At 34.3% G+C, this 23,875-nt stretch overlaps 1 protein-coding gene across 2 annotated transcripts in view; it reads right to left on the minus strand.

The window, feature by feature from the left end:
* Nucleotides 1-23,875, minus strand: part of GRID2 (glutamate ionotropic receptor delta type subunit 2) — a 1,443,376-nt gene that overhangs the window by 663,685 nt on the left and 755,816 nt on the right. The window contains exons 3-4 of one of the 2 annotated variants that reach the window (XM_042984178.1): nt 21,936-22,220; nt 4,981-5,186 (exon numbers count right to left, since the gene is read on the minus strand). In XM_042984178.1, coding sequence (XP_042840112.1) covers nt 4,981-5,186; nt 21,936-22,220 — 491 coding nt within the window. The remainder of the gene's footprint in view (nt 1-4,980; nt 5,187-21,935; nt 22,221-23,875) is intronic. The other variant, XM_042984179.1, reaches the window with a different exon arrangement.

Here is a 23,875-nt window from a genome sequence, read left to right on the forward strand (position 1 = left end):
AATAATATGTGTGTGTGTGTGTGTGTATGTGTATATAATGTATGTATATATGTATATATGTACATATATATAATTCTTTTCTAATGTATATGTGTGTGTGTATATGTGTGTGTGTGTGTGTATATATATACATATATATATACACATATACATATATATATACGTATATATATATATGTATACGTATACATACATATATATATATATATATATATATATATATATATAAAATTCTTTTCTAAAAAAAAATATATGGGGTGCCTGGGTGGCTCAGTTGGTTAAGCATCCGACTCTAGATTTCAGCTCAGATCATGATCTCATGGTTTGTGAGTTCAGGGCCCACATCAGGGTCCACACTGGTAGGGAGTCTCTCTCCCTCTCTCCCTCTCTCTGCACCTCCACAGCTCACTCTTTCTCTCTCTCCCCAAGTAAATAAATAAAATTTGAAAAAAAAAGTAGATCATCTGGGCTAAATTGGGGACACTAGTGTTGACATTACTATCCTAAAACAAAGACCACACATAAACATACATATAAAATCTAGCATCATCTCCAGCAAAATGGCAGTGTTCCGTTTGTTCAGTTTAAATGGAAGCTCGCCCGTGGACAAGCCAAAAGGTGTCTTCATATGTACAACTTTCAATCAACTTATTAATTCCTAAATATAAATGTCAAGCAAGGATCATACAACATTTGAAAACAACTGCAATATGAAATAGATCAAGATGAACTAAGGAAAAAATACTTTACAAAAGGTAATGTGAGAAAATAAAACTTAAAAATTCTAAGGATTAACGTTTGAGAAGTCAAAGCTACTTTATATGTTAAAAGGGAAAAAAAGACTTAGAAAGCACAGAGTTAAAGGGATGGTAAAAGAAACCCACTTAGACACATAATTGTGAAATTTGAAAACATTAAAAATAAAGTTCCCAAAATTTCAAAGCACGAACAACAAGCAACCTTCAAGCAAGTAGGAACAAACATCCATTGGATTTCTTTTCAGGTGACTGAATGCCAGAGTACAATAAATTAATGCTAATGAAGTTCTGAGGTAAATGATTTTTGAACTAGAGGTTTATAATTAGCCAACTTATTCATGAAATATGAAGTTAGAACAAATATATTTTCATAAATAGAATGATGAAGTCTAACTCCACATACCCTTCTTTCGGTAGTTACTTGAGGATATTCTCAGGCAATATAGGAAACTAAGAGACTAGAAGACATGAGATCCAAGAATTTGTAGATCTGACCCAGATGAGTGGGTGATGAAGAAAGTGCCAAAAATAGCATAGAAAAGAAAGGGCTTTGGGAGGGAAGACCTTAGGCAGGAAATTAGTAGGTGTTTGGAGATTTGCCTCTAAAGACAGGAGTTTAGATTTTAAATAGCCAACAAAGATAAAATGAAGAAAAAAAAAATGTAAGAAAGTAATTACTCAAATGAAAAACCTGAGAAAAGGCCCTCAATAAACCATATCCTAATACTTTGTTGTTCAGTGAAAAATATTCATAGTAATAAAAGTATAAGCACATTTATAGATTTTCATCCTATAGAATCAGCTTTTAGCCAAGGCATGAAAGGTTTATTTATGGTTACAGAGTAGAATATATATGCTCTTAACACATCCAATATAAAAGTAAAGTAATAGGGAGGCAGAAAAGTGCGAGAGCCGTGAAGTGACTTCAGGGACACCATGCCTTTTCCACAGCAGGTGCAGTGGAGTAAAGGTGAGAAGAGATTGTGAATATGGGTGAAGTCAATGAACTAAGTCTTCATTTATAATAGCAAAAATGAAATAGGTAGATGATAAAATAATAAGTCAACTAATAATACTCACCAGAGTAAGTAGAAATGGGGAAAAAAGCTAAGAGTGTCTTCATCTATTAATGAAATATTATATAACCATTAAAAATTATAAAGAGCACTTCATAGATCTCAATGGAATGAGCTGTTAGATGTTACTAAGTAACAACAATTCAGGCACATATGTAGTAAACCACTATTTGTGTAATAAAACGTGAAAAGGTGTATGTATGATGTGTATATGTATATGTATATGTATATGTATATGTATATGTATATGTATATGTGTATACCTGGAATGCAACACAAGACATTTTTTTTCCTTTGAGAAGATAATTGGGTGTTTGAGAAACAGTGGCAGAAGGTTATCCTTCTGAAATTTTTAAATGTTGAATCATGTGAATGTATATTCTAAAAATAAAAATGAAATTTTAAAAATTAATTCATTCTGGAAATAATTAATGGAGACAGAAAAAGGTAGACTAAGGGACTCCTGCTTTTTTAATTACAAAATATTCACATATTTTATTTTTAAAACTGTCTGTATATCACAGACACACAGACGCAAACACACACTGAATTGTTTGCCTTTCATTGTCTGCCTAATGAATTCTTAACAATTTTGCACAATTCTGGTAAAGCAAATTATCTGTGAAATTTTTCCTGCCAAACACCAGCTCCCTGCAGAGTTTCTCAGTTCTACCATAGGAACCATTTACTCATCACTGTTACAGCATTTTTCTTTCATATTTTATTATTTAGTTACAAGCTTGCCTCCTCCACTAGATCAAGTGGTCCTCTAAGTCAAGAACTATTCTTTGTATCTCCAGACCTTTGATGCTGCATGCCTTCTAAATTCCATGCTGCTTGCCTTTTGAATTAATTGTTTCTAGTACTGAAGGGCCAGTCTATTTCCCTAAGTGGGGAAATGCTCCTGGAACCCATAGGGGAGCAGAAGCAAGCTGAGAGGTGTTTGAATACAGTTAATTGAAAATGGGAGCCACTCTAGAGGTCAAAGGATAGTAAAGCTAGTTTAGGATGGGTAAGGTGAGTAGGTTAACATTCTTCCTGTCATTGAGGCTATAGAAGAAACAGTACAGTTTGGAGACATAAAATCAGTGATTGTGAAAGAAAAGTGAGTGGGGGGAGAAAAGTGGTGTCTGGGTAGAGGAAAGAAGAGAGGTCTCAGGAAAATCACAAAAACATATATATTTTATACGCTTGGGAACAAAGTTGGAAAGAGATTATTATAAGTATCAAAGTTCAAAGTCAAGGATAGGGGACCGTGGTCAGAATACTAGCAAAGATCATGATTTGGCAAAAGCACTGATCCTCTTGTCCCTCTTCTTAGCCCATTACTTCTGACTGCTTGGTAAATATATATGAACTGTTACCTGACATTAGTGGGCCTTTGCCATCTGGTTTACATCCATGATTTACATAGTGTGTGTCACTTCTCTTTTCCGTGTATCCTACTTTGAATCTATACAAAAAACTACTTGCTTTATTCTGAGCATACAATCAATGACTATGTCTTTGCACATCTTGACATTCTTTTCAGTTCACCAAGTAATTTTTGAGCACCTGCTGTGATTAGGAACGTACTATATGCTAGAAAAAAATGACCTACAACTTACCATGTCTTAAGTACTTACTAGGTGCCACCCCAAATCCCCCTTTAAGGCATAATACAGGATGTCTCATTATATTACAAATTTAATAAGTTGAAACCAATATAGTATTCTCATTTTATTTATGACAAAACAGAGGTTCAGAAATGTTAAGTAATTTGCCAACCCCACATAAATAGAAAGTGGCTGAGATGGACTTGTATCTGTCTGTTGAATATCACACTTCTTTTGTGAATTCCTACTAATGATAATAATTCCAATTCTAATGTGTCTTCTCAATGAGCCTTCCTGATGTCCACAACCCCCAACCAAAGATGACCATAGATGCTTCTGCCTCATTTATTATAATTTTAAGATTCTAATTTATGCTATATGTCTTTGTGTATCTGTCTTAAATTTTCTACCAGATTTTGTGTTTCTTGAAGGAAAAAAAAAAAACAACTCCTGTAAGATTGGAAATATTCTTTCTCTTGTGGAAACATCTCATTGTTCAATGAGACTCTCTGAGTAATTTGATAGATTAGAAAAGGTCAATATTCTACACATGTCCTTAACTGCATAACAAAGTTCTCTATTAAAATGTTAAAAAATGGCATTATTGATAGTTTTCCAAAAGTTTTATTCTTCTTAGTGATTTATATTCTGCTTCAGTTCCTTCATACCAATTATATTACAGAGTGTCAAAGAATTTCTAGCACATTCCTAATTTGGAGGCTTTATAGCAGCACTTTGAGAGCTAAAGAAAGCTTACTAGAGAAGTGAGGAAAAAAGTATTAGTCAAATAGTCACTGAAATTAAAAACACTAATAATAAAACCCAGGTGAAAGTATGTACTGTCATGACCAGTTCTAGCACTACATAAAAATAAAAACGTGAAGTAAGGCAAAATGACAATAATCCTGTCAGGGCAATAGCAAGCATTTTAGAACATAAAGATGTTATACCAATCATTAAAAAGTCTTAATTGTATTCTTACAAAGTGTTGGAACTTCTAGCCAAATGAACAGACACAATTAAAATTTTGAAGATGCGGCATCATAAAATGTACAATGGTCATCACTTTGTAGAGCTTCAGACAGTTTTAATTATTTGTCTTTGTACAGAGTTCACAGAAGTAAATCTGCTCTATGTTTCTGTAAAACATAGGCTATGTTCTGGCAATAATAGCCTGATTGAAGTATATCTTTTCTCAGAGGTACTATTCTGACTTGCAAAAATTTAAGGATTGGTTAGAGAATTTAGAGAATTTATTCTTGAACATGTTAAAGTAATTCAGGGTCAACAACACTTTTGAACTCCCATTAGATTTCTTAAAATCGTCCTGGCTGTGTGCTTAAATACATAAAAACAAACAGTCTCAGCAATTAACTGGACAGTGTGGGATAAATGCAATGAGCAAGAAATTCAGTGCCACTTCCATGAGTGCTAATGAGAATTGGGTAGTTAATTCTCCAGCACTTCTCTGAATTTTCAACCTGTCTGTTAGGTCTATTCCAAAGCATTTACTTCTTCACCTATCCCTACCCCATGACAATTGTCACTTACCTCAGTGATGAAGGATTTGGCAGTAGCAGGATTCATAACAAGGATGGCTCGCCTAAGAGTGTCTCGATAGCGATTCAATTCTTCTATTCTCAAGGTGTCAAAGAGAGTGGTGATCATTTTATTGATGTTGTTTTCTACCTTCTGTAGTGCAACATCCATTCCCTGCTGAGATACTTTGTCCAAAAACTCCTGTATTCCACGGATATCTAGGAACATCAAAAGCACATCGAAATGTGAATTACAGCACAAAAGGTAGATAAAAGCTATTTCACTCAAACCAAAATGCAGGTTATTGTTCCACATTGTAGACTATTTAAAACTACTAATTGAGTAGCTGATAGAGTTCTCAAATATATTTTAGGTTTAGTACGATATAATGTGTTTATGTGAAAAATGCAGGCATTATTATTTTTAATTTTTTGTTTATTCATTTTTGAAACAGAGAGAGACAGAGAGAGCAGGGGAAGGGCAGAGAGAGAGGGAGAAAAAGAATTCGAAGCAGGCTCTAGGCTCTGAGCTTTCAGCACGGATCCCAATGGAGGGCTCCAACCCGCAAACCGTGAGATCATGACCTGGGCCGAAGTGGGCCGCTTAACCGACTGAGCCACCCAGGCGCCCCAGGAATTATTTTTTAAATGAATTTCTTTGTCTCCACTGAGCATTTTAAATTATCTCACCTCTACCAAAATCTTAGGACTGGGTAGAGGGAAGTAGTTGAGGAAGACAGTCATTTGTCTATTTATTTTGCTCAGCATTCAAGAGTGATATTAACTTTAGATAAAATATGAATATCATTAATGGCAGATGACTCTAAATCAAAATTACTACCAGTTCTAGAAACAGGCAATAATATCACTAAGACTTGACATTGACAATCTAAATAGAAAGAGGGTTTTGAGAGGTTATCTTCTAAGCGTTACAGGTCATTTAGACCACAAATAAAATAGCGATTCTTTTGTCATTTTATGAGTACCACTTCCTTAGCTCAAATACAGCAAACCTGGTAGGAGATAGTTCTCTTTTCAGGAGTATGAGGGATGTACTTTGTCTATAAGATATATTTTAACAAAATATTCACAACAAGTCCAAAATAAGCAAAGTTTTAAAAGATTATCAAATGAAAACTATCTCTATTTCATATTTAAATAAAAGGATCAAATCCATTCTAAAAAAAAGTGTTTAAAGATTGTATTTTGATGTATATTTAAGTAACAATAAGTGTCTGAAATGCTACAAATATTTCTTCACACCACATTGGCTGTTTATAGAAGGGATCTGAACTTTACAATCTTAATATAGCAGATTTGCTTTAATGATATAATAAACTATATTTTTCTCTATATATCTATGGCTTAGAGTGATTTGAGGGAATAAAAAACTGGTGAAAGATAAGAAGTAAATAGAATTGTAGGTTGCTTATTATGAATGGACTATACTTCAATATTCCCAATTGTACATGTTTGCATGCATGTAAAATTTGTCTCTCAAGGGCAATAATTAGCTCGTGTGTTTTTCATACATTAACAATTAAAAAAATATGTAAGCCCGTAGAATTAGAAAACAAATAGCTACAAATTTGGAAACCAATATTTGCTCAAACTTAAAGTTTATATTTGCAGGGTTACAAATTAATAAAAATAACTTGCTTTCTTTTTATGATTAGTTTTATTTTAAAACAATTCTATAAATAGTATATGCTATCTAGTGAATCTAAAACTCTTAAAATAGATTACTGTATAAATTCTACATTATATATCTCATTCCTTGTTATATTATAAATCCAGGATATCAGAATCATAAAGCTTGACAGAACAAAGCCTCATCTAGAGCACAAGAGATGTAAAAGCAAGAATAATATATTAATAATTAATTATGTACTCATTAAGTGTCCAAGTCAGGAAGTACCTGAGGGTTTAAAATACTCAAGTATGGATTAAACAAAAGGTTAGAGCTAATGAGATTTACAGATATAGGTAGACATATAATAGGACCATGTACACATTCAACAAGTGTTCTCAAACCTTGGTATGAATTAGAATCACCTCGGGAATCTTATTAAAAATACAGAAGCCTAGGACCCATCCCAGAACCAAATACATTTACAATTTGCACCAAAGCAGATCCTTGATTTTGAATTGTAAGGAGTTGTTTCTTTATATTGAATCACTTAAACGTGCAGTTAAATGTAATACAAACCAAACAAGAAATACATTGAAATAAACAAAGATGCCCAGAAAACAGTGTGGCCAAAGCTTAAGGTTCCAGATCAATTACGTTCTAGGAAATCTTCTGTTCACAGATATAACATACTGGTGCAATTTCATATCTTAACTTTGAGGGAAAAAAAATGTTCCAAAATGCATTTATTGAATACAGATACAATGCTGTGTTCAAGGAACACAACAATGAATACCATTCCCCACAATGAAACAGACAGTAAGCAAGTAAACAAACTAACAAATACAAATCACACTAAGTTCTTGCGAAGCAACAATAACGGTGATCTGGTAGATAATGACAGGGTGGCGAGGAGAATCGAGTTTAGTTATAATAGTCAAGGAAGGTTTCGCTGGAAAACTGGTACTTAAACTGATCTAAAACATGAGACGCCATTACCCAAGCAAAGAAGTAGGAAGAGATGACAGCATGATAAATGCCCAAGGCAGAGAAGAGTTTGTTTGAAGAACATAAAGGCTTCCAGTGTGGATGCACCCAAGTTAGTGAGGGGAGAACAGAGTGGGGTGCAGATATATGGAGAGGGAGAGGCAGATTATGTGGTTCCTGGCGAGACACAGAAAGAAGCTTTGATTTTATTCTAAATACAGTTTTAATCTCTTAAAAGTTTAAGTAGAGGATCTAACTGGATGACAACCTATGTGTGAAAAATGAAAAGCGGTCTAAGTCTGAGAGTGACTTGTTTGATAGTATAACTCAAACAAGCTTATAAATAGTTTTCTCTTGATTTAAAACCGTATGGCATTTTTTAGCTTTTATTTTGGCCAGAAATTAAGTAATATGGTATATTGTTGTATAGCCCCAAAAGTGATGTGATACAAGATCGCTATTACAACTTTGCTTCCTTAGTCTGGAATTCCGGTTATCACTACCTAGATAATCTCTTCGTAAAACTTTCAAGTATTTTTTCTGATCTACTGTGTGTAAATTACAGTGGAGGGTCTAAAACACACCAGTTACTATTATTAATAATAATAGTACATAATCACTTATTAGGAGATCACCCTTCCCATGAGATAGAACCTAATTGTCTAAAATTTACTGTTGGCTAGTTACCCAAAATAGCAAGCATGATGTTTTAGACTCTTGAAATGCAGGAATTAAATAGTAACAGCTTTCCTTATTTAAGAATAATACCAAACACCCATGACATGTGGCAAGTGGTAAGCTTAATATGAGAAGAATCTGAATCATGCTGTCTATTAGTTGCTGTATGGAAGCGTTATTAAAAGAGAGAGTGGGCCTTTGGCTTTAATAATTCATGAACATAATTAACCATCACAATTGTTCAGCTGTGTGTCTATTCCTTGACAAGAAATAAAAATAAAAGTCATAGAAAGAAAGAAGACAAGACATAGTGCCTTACTTCAAGAACTTCTAGGCCTGTGGGTGTGACTAAGTGCTATTCATTAACAATAGGAAGTTAAATATAGTTTCGGTTCAGTAATTCCAGTGATTACGGATTCTACTGACCAGATAATTCTAAAACAGCAAGTGGTAGAAGGCTCATTAACTAAGTTATTAAACATAAGATTAGGGAAAAAATTGCTTTTTTTCCCAGGCACTGTAAAGGAACTTGTGCTATGTGAAATAATGACCTTCCAAAGAAGCCCAAATCCTAATCCCTGGAATCTGTGAATAAGTTATTCAGCAAAGAGGTTTAATGCTCTTGGTGGCATTAAGGTTGTTCATCCCCTGATCTTAAGATGGGGAGTATCTTGTATTATTGGGGTGGATCTGGTGATAACAGAGTCCTTAAAATTAGAAGAAAAAGGCAAAAGAGAGAGTCAAAGGGAGATCTGACTACTGAAGAATGAGTTGACCTTGGGGAAAGTTCAAAGAGATGTAACACTGTTGGCTTTGATGAAGGGGGAAGGAGAACTTCAGCAAAGAAATGTGGATCGTCTCTAGAAGCTAGAAAAGGCATAGAAGGTTCTCCCCAAGAGCCTCCAGAAAGGGACACAGACCAGCTGATATCTTGATTTTAGCCCAATGGGCTTCCACGTCAGCCTTCCAACCTATAGAACTGTAAAATAATAATTTGTGTTGTTAAAGCCTCTAAATTTGTGGTCATCTGTTACAGCAGGAATAGAAAACTAGTAGAGAAGTATACTTGAGTCTAGTCCTTAGGTCAGCACTTTTCAAATGGTGGTCCACTGAATTTAATTTTGTAATCATCTGGAAAACTTGTTGAAAAAGAAGTTTTCTGAGCCCCACCCCACTACAATAAAATAAAAACTCTAATGACAAAGCCCAGATACTTTCTCAGCTGAAGATTCTTAGGAAACCAGTTTGAGAACGAATGCTCCAATTTCTTACCCTTTCTTTCATAGGCTCCTATGAAAAAGCCATGAAGATTATGGATCCTCCTTTTCCCCATATATGTAGATACCAAAAACATTATGCATACTGCCTAGATTATGGTCTCTTAGTCTGATCTGCTTGCTCCCCTTAAAGGTAGTTATTGGAGAACCTGGATTAGCATATTGTCACTGCTCTTAATGATTTTCTTTCTTTTCATGCTACACTGGAAGGTAAAGAATAGATATTCACATGTTAACTAGTAGTGTGTATTACATTTTGTTTAAATAGAGGCAAATTTTATGTATGTATGTATGCATGTATGCATTTATTTATTTATTTATTTATTTATTTATTTATTTATAAATGTTTGTTTATTTTCAAGAGAGAGAGAGACAGAGTGTGAGTTGGGGAGGGGCAAAGAGAGAGGGAGACACAGAGTCCGAAGCAGGCTCCAGGCTCTGAGCTGTCAGTACAGAGCTTGACGCAGGGCTTGAACCCATGAACCATGAGATCATGACCTGAGCTGAAGTCTGGCGCTTAACCGACTGAGCCACCCAGGTGCCCCTAAATAGAGGCAAATTTTAAATAAAAATCTCAAGAAATATAACAGACATGAATACCCTTCCCAATAACACTGAATTGGTTTCAGTTATTAATTAATCTAACTAGCTGTCTTTCAGGCCTAAGAAAAACGTACTAAGCTATAGAAGATTGAGTTTTCCAGGGAAGCAGACTCTGAGGTAAAGATGGAAGAACAGGATGTTTATTAAGAACAGCCTGCAGGAATAACGCTTCTGTAGCCAGGAAAGGGAGCAAGAGTCAGCAGAGGGAGAGTGGGGATACTGCTCAGCCAAATCTGCCCAGACCCCTGGAAGTGGGATGCCCTCAGAGTTCTCTCACGTTAGGGCCAGTGGAAGGAGAAACTTGATCATCCTTCATGGGCTTCGGTTTGGTGGTTCTCCTCAGCTGAGGGCAATTCCTGGGAGGGTACTGAGACTGAGCTGTCAGTGCTCTCACAGATTGGGGAATAAGTGCTTCAGTTCTGAAGGGGGGGGGGGGTTGGATGGCACAGGACAGAATGTATCCAGGAATTTTCCTTGCATTTATTGTTTTGGTTTTCAGGCTAATTTGACATTATAAGTAATTTGCCCTTATAAACCATTGCATCTTTCTTCTTTGAAACAACTATCTATGGAAAACACAGTACACTTGATGTCAGAAAATCAGGTTCGGATCCTTACTTTTATGCCCACCTACCCTATGGACTTGGAACTAATTTCATAGTTGATGTCTGTTGTTTTTAGCTTCCCAGTATTTCTTCTCCTTTATTACGAATAACAAGACTTCATTTTTCATTTAAGAAACAAACCTGTCCCCATCACTTGTATTCAACATTCTATTGTGTTCTATATTCTATTACTGGATGGTCATGTATGCCAGGATGGTCAATTTGAGCTCACCACATCCCTGGATAGTCACAGGATTCAAATGAGGACTGAGATTTGATATGTGGATAATGAAAAAAAATCTTTTTATATCACACGTGGTATGATGTACTTTTGGGACTGCACAGCCAGTGTTGTTTAGAGAGAAGCTGAGAAAGAAGCCAATGTGTGAGGTAAAACAGAGGCAAGGCAGCTGTTCCTTAGACGTCTCAACTACATGAGTCAACGAAAAAAATTTTTTTTTCTTTTTGCTCACTTAGTTTGAAGTGAATTCTTGTCCCTTTCAAGAGAAAGGGTATTGACTAATACAAAACCTTTTTTGTAAATATATGATAGTTTGGTGATGAAGGTAAAAACACAGCTCCTATCCGTGAGATACATCCAGTTTAGTGGAGCAAAGGATAACTTACACAGGTAATTAGGATTCAGTGTAATTAATGCCAATAAAAGAAATGGAAGCCAGGAATGGAAACATAGGGTTAATAGCAACTAACTACACCTTACTGATGAAAAGAAACATGTTTAAACAAATCACTGGGTTGTTCTGATAAAAGGAAATAGGGCTTTGTGAAATATTAAAGCAGTTTATTAAGCACAAATTTCTAAGCAAGGTACATTTTCATTATCAAGACTTTATTAACCCAGTCAAAAGTCCCATTTGTTCTTAACTTTCTTCTGCTATCTTTTTCTGTGAAAAAAATGAAAACAGGAAATCTTTATAAGGACTAAAAGTTGATCGAGGTAACATCCTCAGAAGTTGACATTATAGCAACTGTCAACTTCTCTGACATCTGTGAATTGTGTAACCTATTCAGACCATTTCCCACAAAAACTCTCCAAGAGGTAGTGGCTGATTAAAGCTCAATTATTTATTTTATTAAATTATGTAAAATAATGACTTTATCATGGTTACTAATGTGAGATTAAATGTAATCTCTATATTAAAAATGGTTTAAATTTAATTAATTAGGATAGAGAAATCCCAGGCTACATTAGAATCTAATGTATAAATACATGTCCAAACTGACCCCCAAACCATTAGTACGATATCCTGTTGTACATTGCAAACCAGTGGTCAGCATCCAAATAGATCCCTTTTAGAATCAATTCTTATGTGCCAAGCACTTTGAAAGAATGTTTGAGCAAGACAAAAAACAGTCCTTGCCCTCAAGGAGTTTGTTATTATACCATCTGATGATAACACAGGCCCTACGGTAGATAGAAGAATCTCACTTGACTACTCATTTTCCAAACTATAGTTGCAATTTAACTAAATTTAGTGACATTATCTGGAATATATCAGATGGTATTCCTCAAGATCATTATATTCAAATATCCAATTTAAAATACTGAATTTGGTAGGAAAAGAGATTTGTCACTAAGTCTCTGATTTTTTTTCTCCTCTACTCATCTCTCTCCCTCATTTGAGTAGATTAGGCATGTTTAATCATTTTGACCACTTAATGCATTGAAGACCTCACTTGGAGCAGGAGACTAGCACTGCATTCAGCCAATCCTAGAGTTTCTGAAATGATGACAGAATTCTGAGCATTAAAATTACTATGTAGAATCTTGTGACTTTTTTTTTTAGATAAAAAGGAATATGTCATGTCGCCAGATATGTGAGCTACATCATTGAGCTGAATGCCTTTTCCCAACATATGAATAGATAGCAAAGCATACTGTACAAAATGCCTCATTTCCTGAGAAAATAAGTCTTTCAACCACTGAGTGATTTAAAAATTTTTATTTAGAAGAACCCTTACTTCAAAGGGAGTTTAAGTCTCCACTGAGTATTTCCTTGCCATTTGTAGTGTATTTAGGGAAAAAAAAAACATAATATGCTGTCTTAGATTTTGAGGTGACAGTCTAGCAACAGTGGCCCATCACTAAGATTTTCTATTTAATGAGAACTTACTATTTTAGCATTAGATCATAGTGTTTTAGTATGAGAGTCATCTTTACAGTAATGCTGATCAATAAGGACATTTGACTAAGAACAAATCCAAAGTAGTTCAATATATCATTTTTAACTACTCGGCATAATACATACTAAAGGAAAAGAAATAGTTCAATAAGATGCTTGGATTAATTATATGCTTATTGACGCACATTGAAGTAAATGAGAGAACTGAAAGTTGGAAAGTGGCCAAATGAGCAATAAACAGCTTTAAGACTGTCTAGAGAGATAGTTAATAATATTATAGTCATTAGACATTTGAAAAAAACTCTCAGGGTAATTATAAACATTTGCAATCAATTAAGAGGAATGTGTCCATTTTACGGGCCTTGATTAAGCCTACATCAAGATGCATGGAATAAATGTTATTCCTTGGAATGCATTCATGAGGATGATCAGCCAGTGTTCATTTCAAAGGGGCTTAACATATGGCAATGTAATTGTAAGGAAAGGGTGATACACTGATCTACTTAATGGTAGTGTGTAAGTACCTCAGGTCACTCGATTATGTATTGACCCTTAATTTGGAATCATTAAACTAATGTTTTCAGAATTCAGGAGAGCCCATAAGTAACTCATTTAGTAATCCTTAGAGTTGAGTTTTGTTTTTCTTTTTTTTTCTTTGCTTTTGTGTCGACGGGTATTAAAATATTTTATTTCTATATAAAGAGAGAAATGTATATTTCATTTAATCATTTCCATACTAAGATATTTTATCAACACCTATTATGCACTTTAAGGTCTCTGATTTTCAGAAGTACTCAGTTTAACAAATTAGAGCAGAAATTTACATATGGCCAAGAAACTTATTGTAAAAGAGAATATACTATCCTGGCACTAAGGAAAATGTCAGAAAGGTTGAAAACATAAATAAGTTCCAGCTAACCAAAATCAACAAACAAAAACAAATTCAAACTAGAATTAATAGGTGTGTGTTTTAGAAATAATTTTAAATGTTGAATTATAAAGACAAGTACTTATAGTTTTAAAATATTTCATATATGTCAATTTAATATTAAATTAAAATTTTAAATTAACTTAATTAAAATAAAATGATCTAATTAATGCTTAACTAAGTTTTTTTTTTTTTTCTTATAAGCAAGGTTCCCTTAACTGGAAAAAGAAGAACATGGGCCCATATATGCCTACCCTTCACCCAGAGGTAATTCACCCATCACATAATTCAGGTTGGTGACTGAGAGTCCACCAAATGCCTGACCAAATTATTTGATTAAGGGAATAGCAAAGGACCCAAATATGGCCTGAGATTTGATGCATAGATACATACCTACATGTATGATATTTGCTATACAGACAAAGCAGGGAAAGGGTCTTTCTTTAGTGTAATAATCTGTAAGGATATGCTTGGAGTCACTAATGCCATCTCTCTTGCTTAAGAATGAAACCAATACATAAAATGAAGTAGAGATTATGTAATAGATTATGGTAAAGTATCTAATTACTTTCAATAAGTTCATGTCTCCATGTCATTACTGTAAAAATCTGCTTAGATCCCTGTCATTGTGTTACACTTCTAGTCTTCATAACTTGATCCATCTAATAGATCTATCAATAGATCAAATCCAGTATTGGGCTGTGGGACCAATATTGTTTTAGGTAAAGGATATTAAGGAACTCAAGTAGTTCATTCACTGAAGCACCCTTCAATTTCACTCCATATGTCACTCTGGTAAATCAGTTCTATTCAGTCCTCCTGGCTATGAAATTCAACTTTTCTCTCATCAATACTCTCAGAATGGAATCCTCCCATTAAAGCAATATATCTGCTTTTATTCTACTTTAAGAACTACCTACTTCTATAGCTTTCTATAACTTTATGGTTTCTGTATATTGTCAGTTCCTTGATTCTGGAATCTAGCCATTGGCTAGTGCATTCAACTAATTCCTTGCATACACCTCTCTGATAGTGAGCCTACCCTGGACTACTACCAATTGCTTTTAATGAGCCTTCCTTAATATCATATTCCACCTAATTGACCAAACTTCCTCCTGGAGATTTGGTTGAAATCTAAGCAAATTGAGATGCAAAATTAGAAGGGTAATTTGCTGCAAAACATCAATAAGTGAAGAAAATGAAAAGTGATACAATTATCTTTAAGTGATAAAGATTAAAAATTTTTTAAAAAAGAAATTATTAAAAAACCACAAAGTACAAGTGTGTGTCTTGTTTTCCTAAAAAGAGAGGATTCACTCCGCTCTCTTAGGCACTAAGATAGCAGTTGGTGTATTGTGTAAAAAGCAAATGTATCAGAGCATATACAAAGGTATTAAAAAACATAATAGATAGGGATAAAGACATTTAGAAAAGTGGAATATTTGAAAAGCACAACACATTGAAATTGGGAAATTGCTCATGTTGAAAATGGTATTTATGCAGTAGAATACTAAGAAGGGTTCAGGGGGCATATTCATTTTCTTCACTTATTGATAAATGATTTTCAGCAAAATCATTCTCATTTTATATTATCCAAAATGGATCATTTTGTCCAATATTAGTGTTTTAAGTTTCACATAAAGTTTTTTTGACAGCTAGAAATACCCATTGTACAAATGTGAAATAGGCTCCTTCAAAATATAATGTGTTCTTTCTCCCTTGGAATATTCTGGAAGGGGAAACAATGCTATGAATCAAAGATGCTGAAGAAGAGGTCTACTGAAATTTCTTGTTTCCAAATGCCTTCTAGAGGAACAAAACTGACAGTATTGGAACCCCCTGGAGAGTGTTAAAATACTTATGTTGCTGACGCATACCTTGCAACAATTTTTTTTTTTTTTTTTTTTTTTTTTTTTTTTTTTAGTGTTTATATATTTTTGGGAGGGGTTAGTCAGAGGATCTGAAGTGGACTCTGTGCTGGCAGCAGAAATCCCAATATGGGGCTTGAACCCATGAGCCATGAGATCATGACCGAGCCAAAGTCAGACATCTAATCAACTGAGCCACCCAGGCACCCTGCAACAATTCTGATTCCAGGAGCCTGTGATGGCACTCAGGTTTTCTGATGATTAAAAAGCTCTTCTAGTCATTTTGATCTATTATAAAATTCAGGTTCTAGGAGTCTACTGCATTCAATTCTAAATGAATTTTTTCTATGACTCCATAAACTCTAAATGATCATGATTCAGTTACGCTATTTAGTTTGAAACTGTTGCTTTTACACCTTTTTCCTTTTTTCTTCTTCAAATATCTGATGAATTAGTGTGTCTTCTAAGTTTTGGTTGAGATATAATTTACATACAATAAAACAAACAGACCTTACCTGTGTAGTTCAAAGAGAATTTATTGTATTGCCCTGTAACTACCACTAAAAACAAGATATTGAATATTTGTGTTATCATGAAAGGTTACCTTGTGTTCTTTTCCAGTCTACCCTGATTCAGAGATGCACCTACTTTCTAATTTGTATCCTCAATATTAGTTTTAATGCCATAGAACAGAGATTGGTAAACAATTTCTTAAAAGGGCCAGATTATAATATTTTAGGCTTTTGGGTTTTGTTTCTATTGCAACTGCTCAACTCTGCTATTGTAGCTCAAAAGCAGACATAGACAACATGTAAACAAATGAACATGTTGTGTTCCAATAAAACTTTATTTACAAAAAGAAGTTTCAGGCCCAATAGTAGGTTCCTAACCCTTGAGATAGACAATAAAGACAGAATGTATTGACTGCCCTCAGGCTGTGCCTCCTAAACTAGAGCTGGACTCAAATATTGTATATGAATTGAGAACTCAGAACTACTAGTTGGCAAGAAGTCATATTGAAGGCCCTACTGATGTATGTCTCACTCAGGGGTCCCAGCAATGTAAGTAACACTTCCTTCCTCTCTTTTCTAACCTCCATCTCTCCATCCCTACTCCCACACCAGGAACGTCATATCCACTTCCAGAACTATTGTTCTTATATGAACATTACCTCCTTCCTGAAGACATGAGTCACTCATTAGGGGTGGCAATGAGAACTTGTTTAAGTAAATGCCAGCAGCAGAAAATGTAGTACTTTATTGAGATAGCTCTAAAATGAGGCTACTTGTAGTAATATGGGAGAGCTATATGGAGCCATACCGGACTTGTTACTGAAGTATACCTACAGGTAGTTTCCCCTATGATCAGAGCCGTCCAATTAGAATTTTTTTCCCCTAAATTTCACTGAAGTGATCAATGGTACCACTTCATCCTTAGAAGTCAGTCAGGTCAGCCTAAACCACTGGCCACGGTAGTTATACATGACAGAATTTCTCCTTGTGAGACAGGCAGACTCTTTGCAATCACAAATAAATCCTATTTACTTGGATCAAAGCCTCTGGCCAAGTAAAATGGTTTATGCAGAAATTTAAGGAGGAAGCTCTGTGACTTTTTAAAGTAGAGTCTTGACAGTTCATGGGATTTATTTAAGTCCTGGACCCTGAGGGGCATAGTTGTGATCAATCTTGCTCATTAAAATCTTGTTTATAGTGTCTTTAAATAAATGCAGAGGAGACAAATTGAATAGATTTGATCCTATTTCCTGTCAGTAAGATTAACCAGAGTGGTCTTAGGACTGGCATATTTAGGGGGAAATTTGCCAGAAGTCAACAATGTAGAAGCAAAGAATGAATATTTTCGGGAGACAATTTCCATAGGTTTCATGTCTTATTGCGCATTATGGAAGGAGCAGCTCTCCCTAGAGAAGACAGGTTTATTTACAATGAAGATAGTGTCTTTTTTTGGGACATATACCGAGCATGTTTACTTAGAAGCCCATCATAAAAGACACATATTCCCTAAGCCAGGGGTTTCTTAGCTGTCATATGAGCCTGTTTCATGTATAGCATCCGCCTGAGTGGCTCCACATAGCCCTGTGAGACATGAGGTCAAGAGGAACCAACATTAACTTGAGGCTCATGCTGCCTGCTGCACTATGAGTATTAAAGTCCTCTTTCTCTCTAAAGGAGTATAGTGCTTACTGCCAGTACCCATGAAATTGATGCAAGCTCACACAAGTTAGCTTGTAAGTAGGGTAAAATCTCAGATGCCTTGTAGTTCTTGACGATATTATATAACAGCCCCAAGAGGTAAGAGAGCCTGAAAAATGTAGTTTTTCAACTGGAAGTATTGGTCTCTCAAATAAACTTGGCATTTTGTTGGCAAATCTGAAAGGAAGGAAGGTTATTTTGCAGGCAAGTACCTGTTTGTGCTGATGAATCAGCCTACTTTGGCCCAATGGCTGTCCTGTTTCCATACTTCCAATGATAACCAAATCTTCCAAACTGACATACAGTATTTTTTCCTTGAATGATACTAATATTTTAAAGATCTGCAGGCTTGATGTCATTGTCTCTCTTTAATAACGATGATTCTATGTATTTCTTTTGTAATTTTTAAAAAAATTTACAGTTTGTCAGAAATTAATCTTATCCTTATTTCTACAGCATCAAAATACTCTAATGGTTGAAAGCAAGGACTACTATGAGACTATCATTGTTTGAATTCAGGCTTCTCAACTTATTTGCAAGTTACCTGATGTTCTTTTCATTTGCAAAAATCATCATCATCATCACCATCACCGTCATTATCTACCACAGCAGGCTGCTGGGCAGCTATGAGGCTTAAATGAGATGATACATGCAAGGCACTTGGAATAGACCCTGGGTATAATAAATGCTCTCTGTAAGATTAGCCCTATTAATTATATTCTTGGGTAATAGTTCATTAAATTTCAGCTCAGATACTACCTTAGTTGTGTTTTGTGAGCAAGTTACTCAGTTTTTCCCCCCTGTTTTCCTATTTGTAAAATTGTGATAATAGTATTACCAACTTCATAGAGCTTTTGAGATTACATGAGCTAATGTAAAATACTTAAGTTTAGGGCCTGGCCAATTAAACACTCAGAGATAATATTTTTAATATTTTTCTTGCTGGAATACTTGTTCACACTTTCTGTTTGAGTGACTGTCTCTCATACGCTGTGAAAGTTAGCTAGGATTTTGAGGCAACATTTCAAGGTTAAAGTCCACCCGTAAAGCCTTCTTTGATCACTGCTACCAAAAATTCAACACCTTCTTCATTACACATCATTTGCATTCACTTTGCACCATTCACGAGACTTAACACACTATTTTCTCCATCAAAAGGGTCATAAATATTTTACCTCTTTTGTTAATTGTAAGCTTCTTAAAGGCTAAGACTACATTCTGTAAAACTTTTTATCTCATATTTTGCATTGCACTAAGCAAGTGAGCAATGAATATTTCTTAAATGACACAGTTTTTAAAAAGCTCAACACTTCCTAAACTCTTTCAAGCCTTTTAAAAATGTCTTGAATCAATCCATTCAAATAAAGTTTCCACATTTTTTTTTTCCGGTTTCATCCATTTACTTAGAATCAAAGACTTGAATTTTCTTTGTTAAGGAATTTAAAGTAGCCTTTTATACTGTGCCCTTAATCATAATTAACTGCTTTTGAAAAAAGTGTTTCTCTAATTAACTGGATATAGAAGCCTATTCTTTTTTTTTTCTTATTTTTCAAGTATATTTTTATAAGCAAAATACATCTTCAATAACATTTGGCTCCAGTAGGCTGACTTATTTCATCCACAGATGATGCTTAATCCATTCTTTAATGAAAGCAATTCCTGATAACCAAGATAAAAGTCAAGTATAATTCCAATGTTTGAACTTAAAATGATGACATTGATGAATGGAAATGTAAATACATGTAGCCCTCTTCAAGGTAGAAGGTATTTGGATAGCTTGATGTTTATTTTGGACTCTAGCCCAGTTCTTTACCAGCAAGATTTATTGTGAGTATCAAAGTGAAATTTTCTTTTATTAAACAAGAGTATTACTGGAAATAATTTTAAGGATACAAGCAGGGTGATTTTTCATGAATTATTAAATTAAAAAGTAAGTCAAAAGCAAGTGTATCATCAGAGTAAAAGAAAATACTTTTTTTTTTTTTTTAGTATTATTATTTCTAAAACAAACCTGCTTCTAACAGAGGACTCAGTCATACATTGCATTTATAGCCATCTTATTTACTCAAAGGAAAATAGTGGAAAAGAGAATAAGGGACTTCAAATGTATGTAAACGATTCTCTATGACTATGAATTTAGTGTACATTTTCAAAAACATTTACCTTATCAGTAATAAAAATGTCTTCTCTTATAAGAATTTCCTAACTGTAATCCATGTAAGGACTTGGAAACAAGATGGCAAGGGATTTTCTTTCCTCATGGATATTTATAATGAGAGAGTAAAAATCTCATTTTAATGTTGTAAAAAACTTTCATCAAAAATCACTTTTCTGTTCTTTATATTATTGAACTATTCTGACAGGACTAACTAAAAAAATGTCCCCCACTCCCCGTGCCAAGAAAGATTCACAGTTTAAAAATTAATTATTTCAAGTTATGCTTGAACGGAGATTATAAGAACACCATTTGAAAGGTCATAAAAATAATAGATAACCTGACTGGAAAAAAACTGACAAAGGCATACTCAACATATTGTTTCCAGAGGTAGAGTTTACTGTGTCCACTAAGGAATCCTGTCAGGGAATTTCAAACTTGTGTCCCATCTTTACTTTTATTGATGAGCCAATTATGTTTTATTTTCTTTTTGTTTATTTTATTCATTTCAGTTTTGGTCTTTGTTCCGTGATCCCTAAATAATATGAACAAAATAATATGAACAAAAATAAGGATTTCCGTCCTGGAGACAAGTCTGCTTCTAGAGAGTGCCATAGACTTCTGGCTGAAATCTACCCGTCAACTTTAATTCTGCTCTGGCTGCCAAAACCCCAGGAGACCTTTGAATATTTAGGGCTAAATGTAACTGCCACTTGCTCTTCCTCCACAGGAGCTTTATTTGATGCTTTCCAGATTTCTGCCATACTGTTTGTGCACATTTCTATTGATGCCACTTTCTGGCTTGCTCTTGTTTAACTTCTCCAATATCGTTGACAATTCTGGGTAGATGATGACAAGAAAACCATTATTCTTAAGTGTTTATTTATTTGCTAAGAAAAAATAAGTTGCGCTATAGAGGGTGAAATCGTCTTGATTTTTTAACATAAAAAAATAAAAACTAGATCCATCCATACTGAATGGAAGACAATCTTCCGAGACTCTTCTTTAAGGCAAATCTCTAAAGAAACATGTTTCAAACATATATTCTTATGAAGACCTGCTAGCTTTATCTCATTTGATTATATCCATCTCTATTCCCCCTAATGACAAAAATTGGAGAGAAACTACATTTGAACATCCTTGGGTTCAGTCAGTTAGAAAACATTCATTCAGGAAAAAAAAATATAGCTATCATTTTTACTTACTTTTCTTAATGTAACATAAGTAAAAATACTGAAACAAAGTACCTTCTCCTTGAATTGCAGGAAATTTAGTGCACATGCTTTGTTTCATCTTGGGAGGTTATATAAATTGTCTTTATACCACTCGGCATTTTGTGGAATTTCATATTGTAGACAATATGCCATGAGAACTAGAAAGCAATATAGTCTCAGTGACTCCAAAGAGTGTAAGCATGTAAGCAAGATGTGTTAGATTTTGGATTTTTTGGAACCAAGAAATACAAACAGGCATTTATTTTCAATGTTCCAGGATCTGTCCAAAATGGTGTTTTATTATTACATAAAGATATAAATGTTTTTTGTAAAGGGAGAAAGACATTATTGTCTTTATGACTTCTCATTATTTGAAAAATCAAGATATATTAGAGTTAGATTGCCTTTAGAAACATTTACAAACTGAGCATTAGGAACAGGTATTTTTTAATTTGACTTCAAAGTGATTTAATATAAACGACTGAACTGAAAGCCTTAAGGAAACTTTTTGTTCTTCCTGCTAGATTTTTTAAGATTATGACAGAACAACAACAACAACAAAAAACCAGATAACAATGGGTAAGTTCCTTGAAGTTTTTCAAGATTTAATTAAGTTGCTTGCCATGCAAATACCAGCATACAAAACTCACGCAAATCCCAATCACTTACCGTATTCACTATCATAGAATATGATGAATTTCTGCCAGGCATATTCTGTGACCACTCTCAGGATAACGTCATTTAAGTAGACAGGTGGGCGAACAGAGAGAGTGTAGTCATCATTCCTGTTGCTCCGGGTGAGTCCACAGCCACTCCTCGGGGTCCCAGCTGTTGAGCGCTGTATGAAGAGGTGGGGGATATGCATGGCATCTGCCAGAGACTGGAGGGAACCTGCCGATGTGCAGCCAATGGAGCTGACCAGGGCCAAGATGCCTTGATTCATAAGTTCACAGGCTGTAAGAAATCACAGTAATATTTAAATGTCTCTGGGTTTCATATAACTTCCCTTTGGGAATAACTGTGAATAAAATTTATGGACTTATTACACAACTATGGATTTTTTTTTTTTTAATGAACATGTCCATGAAGAAATCCTCAAATTAAAAAGTGCTATTGGGATTCAGCTAACAAACTGCCCTTATTAGCTATTTGACCTTGTACAAATTATTTAGCTTTTCCTGGTCTCAGTTTTGTCATCTGTAAAGGGGGCAAAATAGCATGAATCTTGCAGGATTATTGCTAGGATTGGAGAAAATTCAATGCCTGCTATTTGCCTTTCACATAATAGGCACTCAAATTAGTGACAGCTATACTTTTATAATTATCAATGTATAATTCAGGGAAAAGATAATTCCTCACTGAGTAAATAATACAAGGTTTTCAAAAAGCTGATAATATGTAAATTGGCGAATGAGTGAAAAAGAATATGAAAGGCCTACATATGGAATTTCTGGCCACAGAAAAGAGCTATTCTGGTATCTAAAGCTTTGATAGCACTTTGTCTCTCATTACACTGGAAAAGTGAAAATGTTTTTGTTCTTTTCCTTGACAGTCAGAAAACTCCTGGTCAAATCAAATACTAAGTTTCAGCAATTATTTCATTCACTAAATTTCATTCTGGTTTCTAGCTGTACAATTTCTAATCTCTACTATATGATTTATGATCTCTGTTGTTTTAATTTCATTTTAACTACATTGTGTATGCATATATGCTTACTTCAAAAAATATTTAAAACTGGATCAAATATAAATTATAAGCACATATAAAGACTCAGCACATAAAGCAAAAAAAGTTAATAACTCTTAACTCTTTCTTGTTTTTAAGTAATCTCTACATCCAACGTGGAGCACGAACTCATGATCCTGAGACCAAGAATCATGTGTTCTACTAACCAAGCCAGCCAGGTGCCCAATTTTTTCTTTTGTTTTCCTTTTCTTTTTTTTTTTTTTAGCTTTTTAAATTTTTTATTTAAATTTTAATTTTTATATATTTATTTTTAATGTAAGGCTCTATGCCCAATGTGGGGCTTGAACTCACAACCCTGAGAATAAGGGTCAGATGCTCTACTGACTGAGCCAGCCAGGAACCCCTTAATAACTTGTAACTCATTTAATAAGTCTTACTAACAGTTAAGAGATCTGAGAGATCTTATATGTTAGTCTTAAGAGCAAGAGATTAGAAATAAAATCAAAAGTAAATTCAGGAGGAATCGAGGTAAAATAAATTCCATTTGAGAAGGTTAGTAATTATAATTGGCCCAGGTATTATTCTAGATTTTAGACATTCTAGGTATAATATTCTCAATACTTACACATTATTATAATCTGTTTTACAGAGTGTTTGAAACATAGATGATAAGTACCTCTATGTAATTAATTGGCCAGTTAATGAAGGCTGACAAAGTGTAAGTTTAGAAGTACTATACTAATGACATGCACATAAACACCAAATACATTTAATTATGATTAATTTTAAGCCAACCAGCACATACAAAATAAATTAATAATTAGCAGGGACATTATTTTCAAGCATAAGACAGGTAATATGATTTCAAATAACTCTGAAAGATAGCATCAGGGATGAATGTTTCTTAGACCATAACAGATTG

Source organism: Panthera tigris, chromosome B1, assembly GCF_018350195.1.
Source record: "Panthera tigris isolate Pti1 chromosome B1, P.tigris_Pti1_mat1.1, whole genome shotgun sequence".
Lineage (NCBI taxonomy): Eukaryota > Metazoa > Chordata > Mammalia > Carnivora > Felidae > Panthera > Panthera tigris.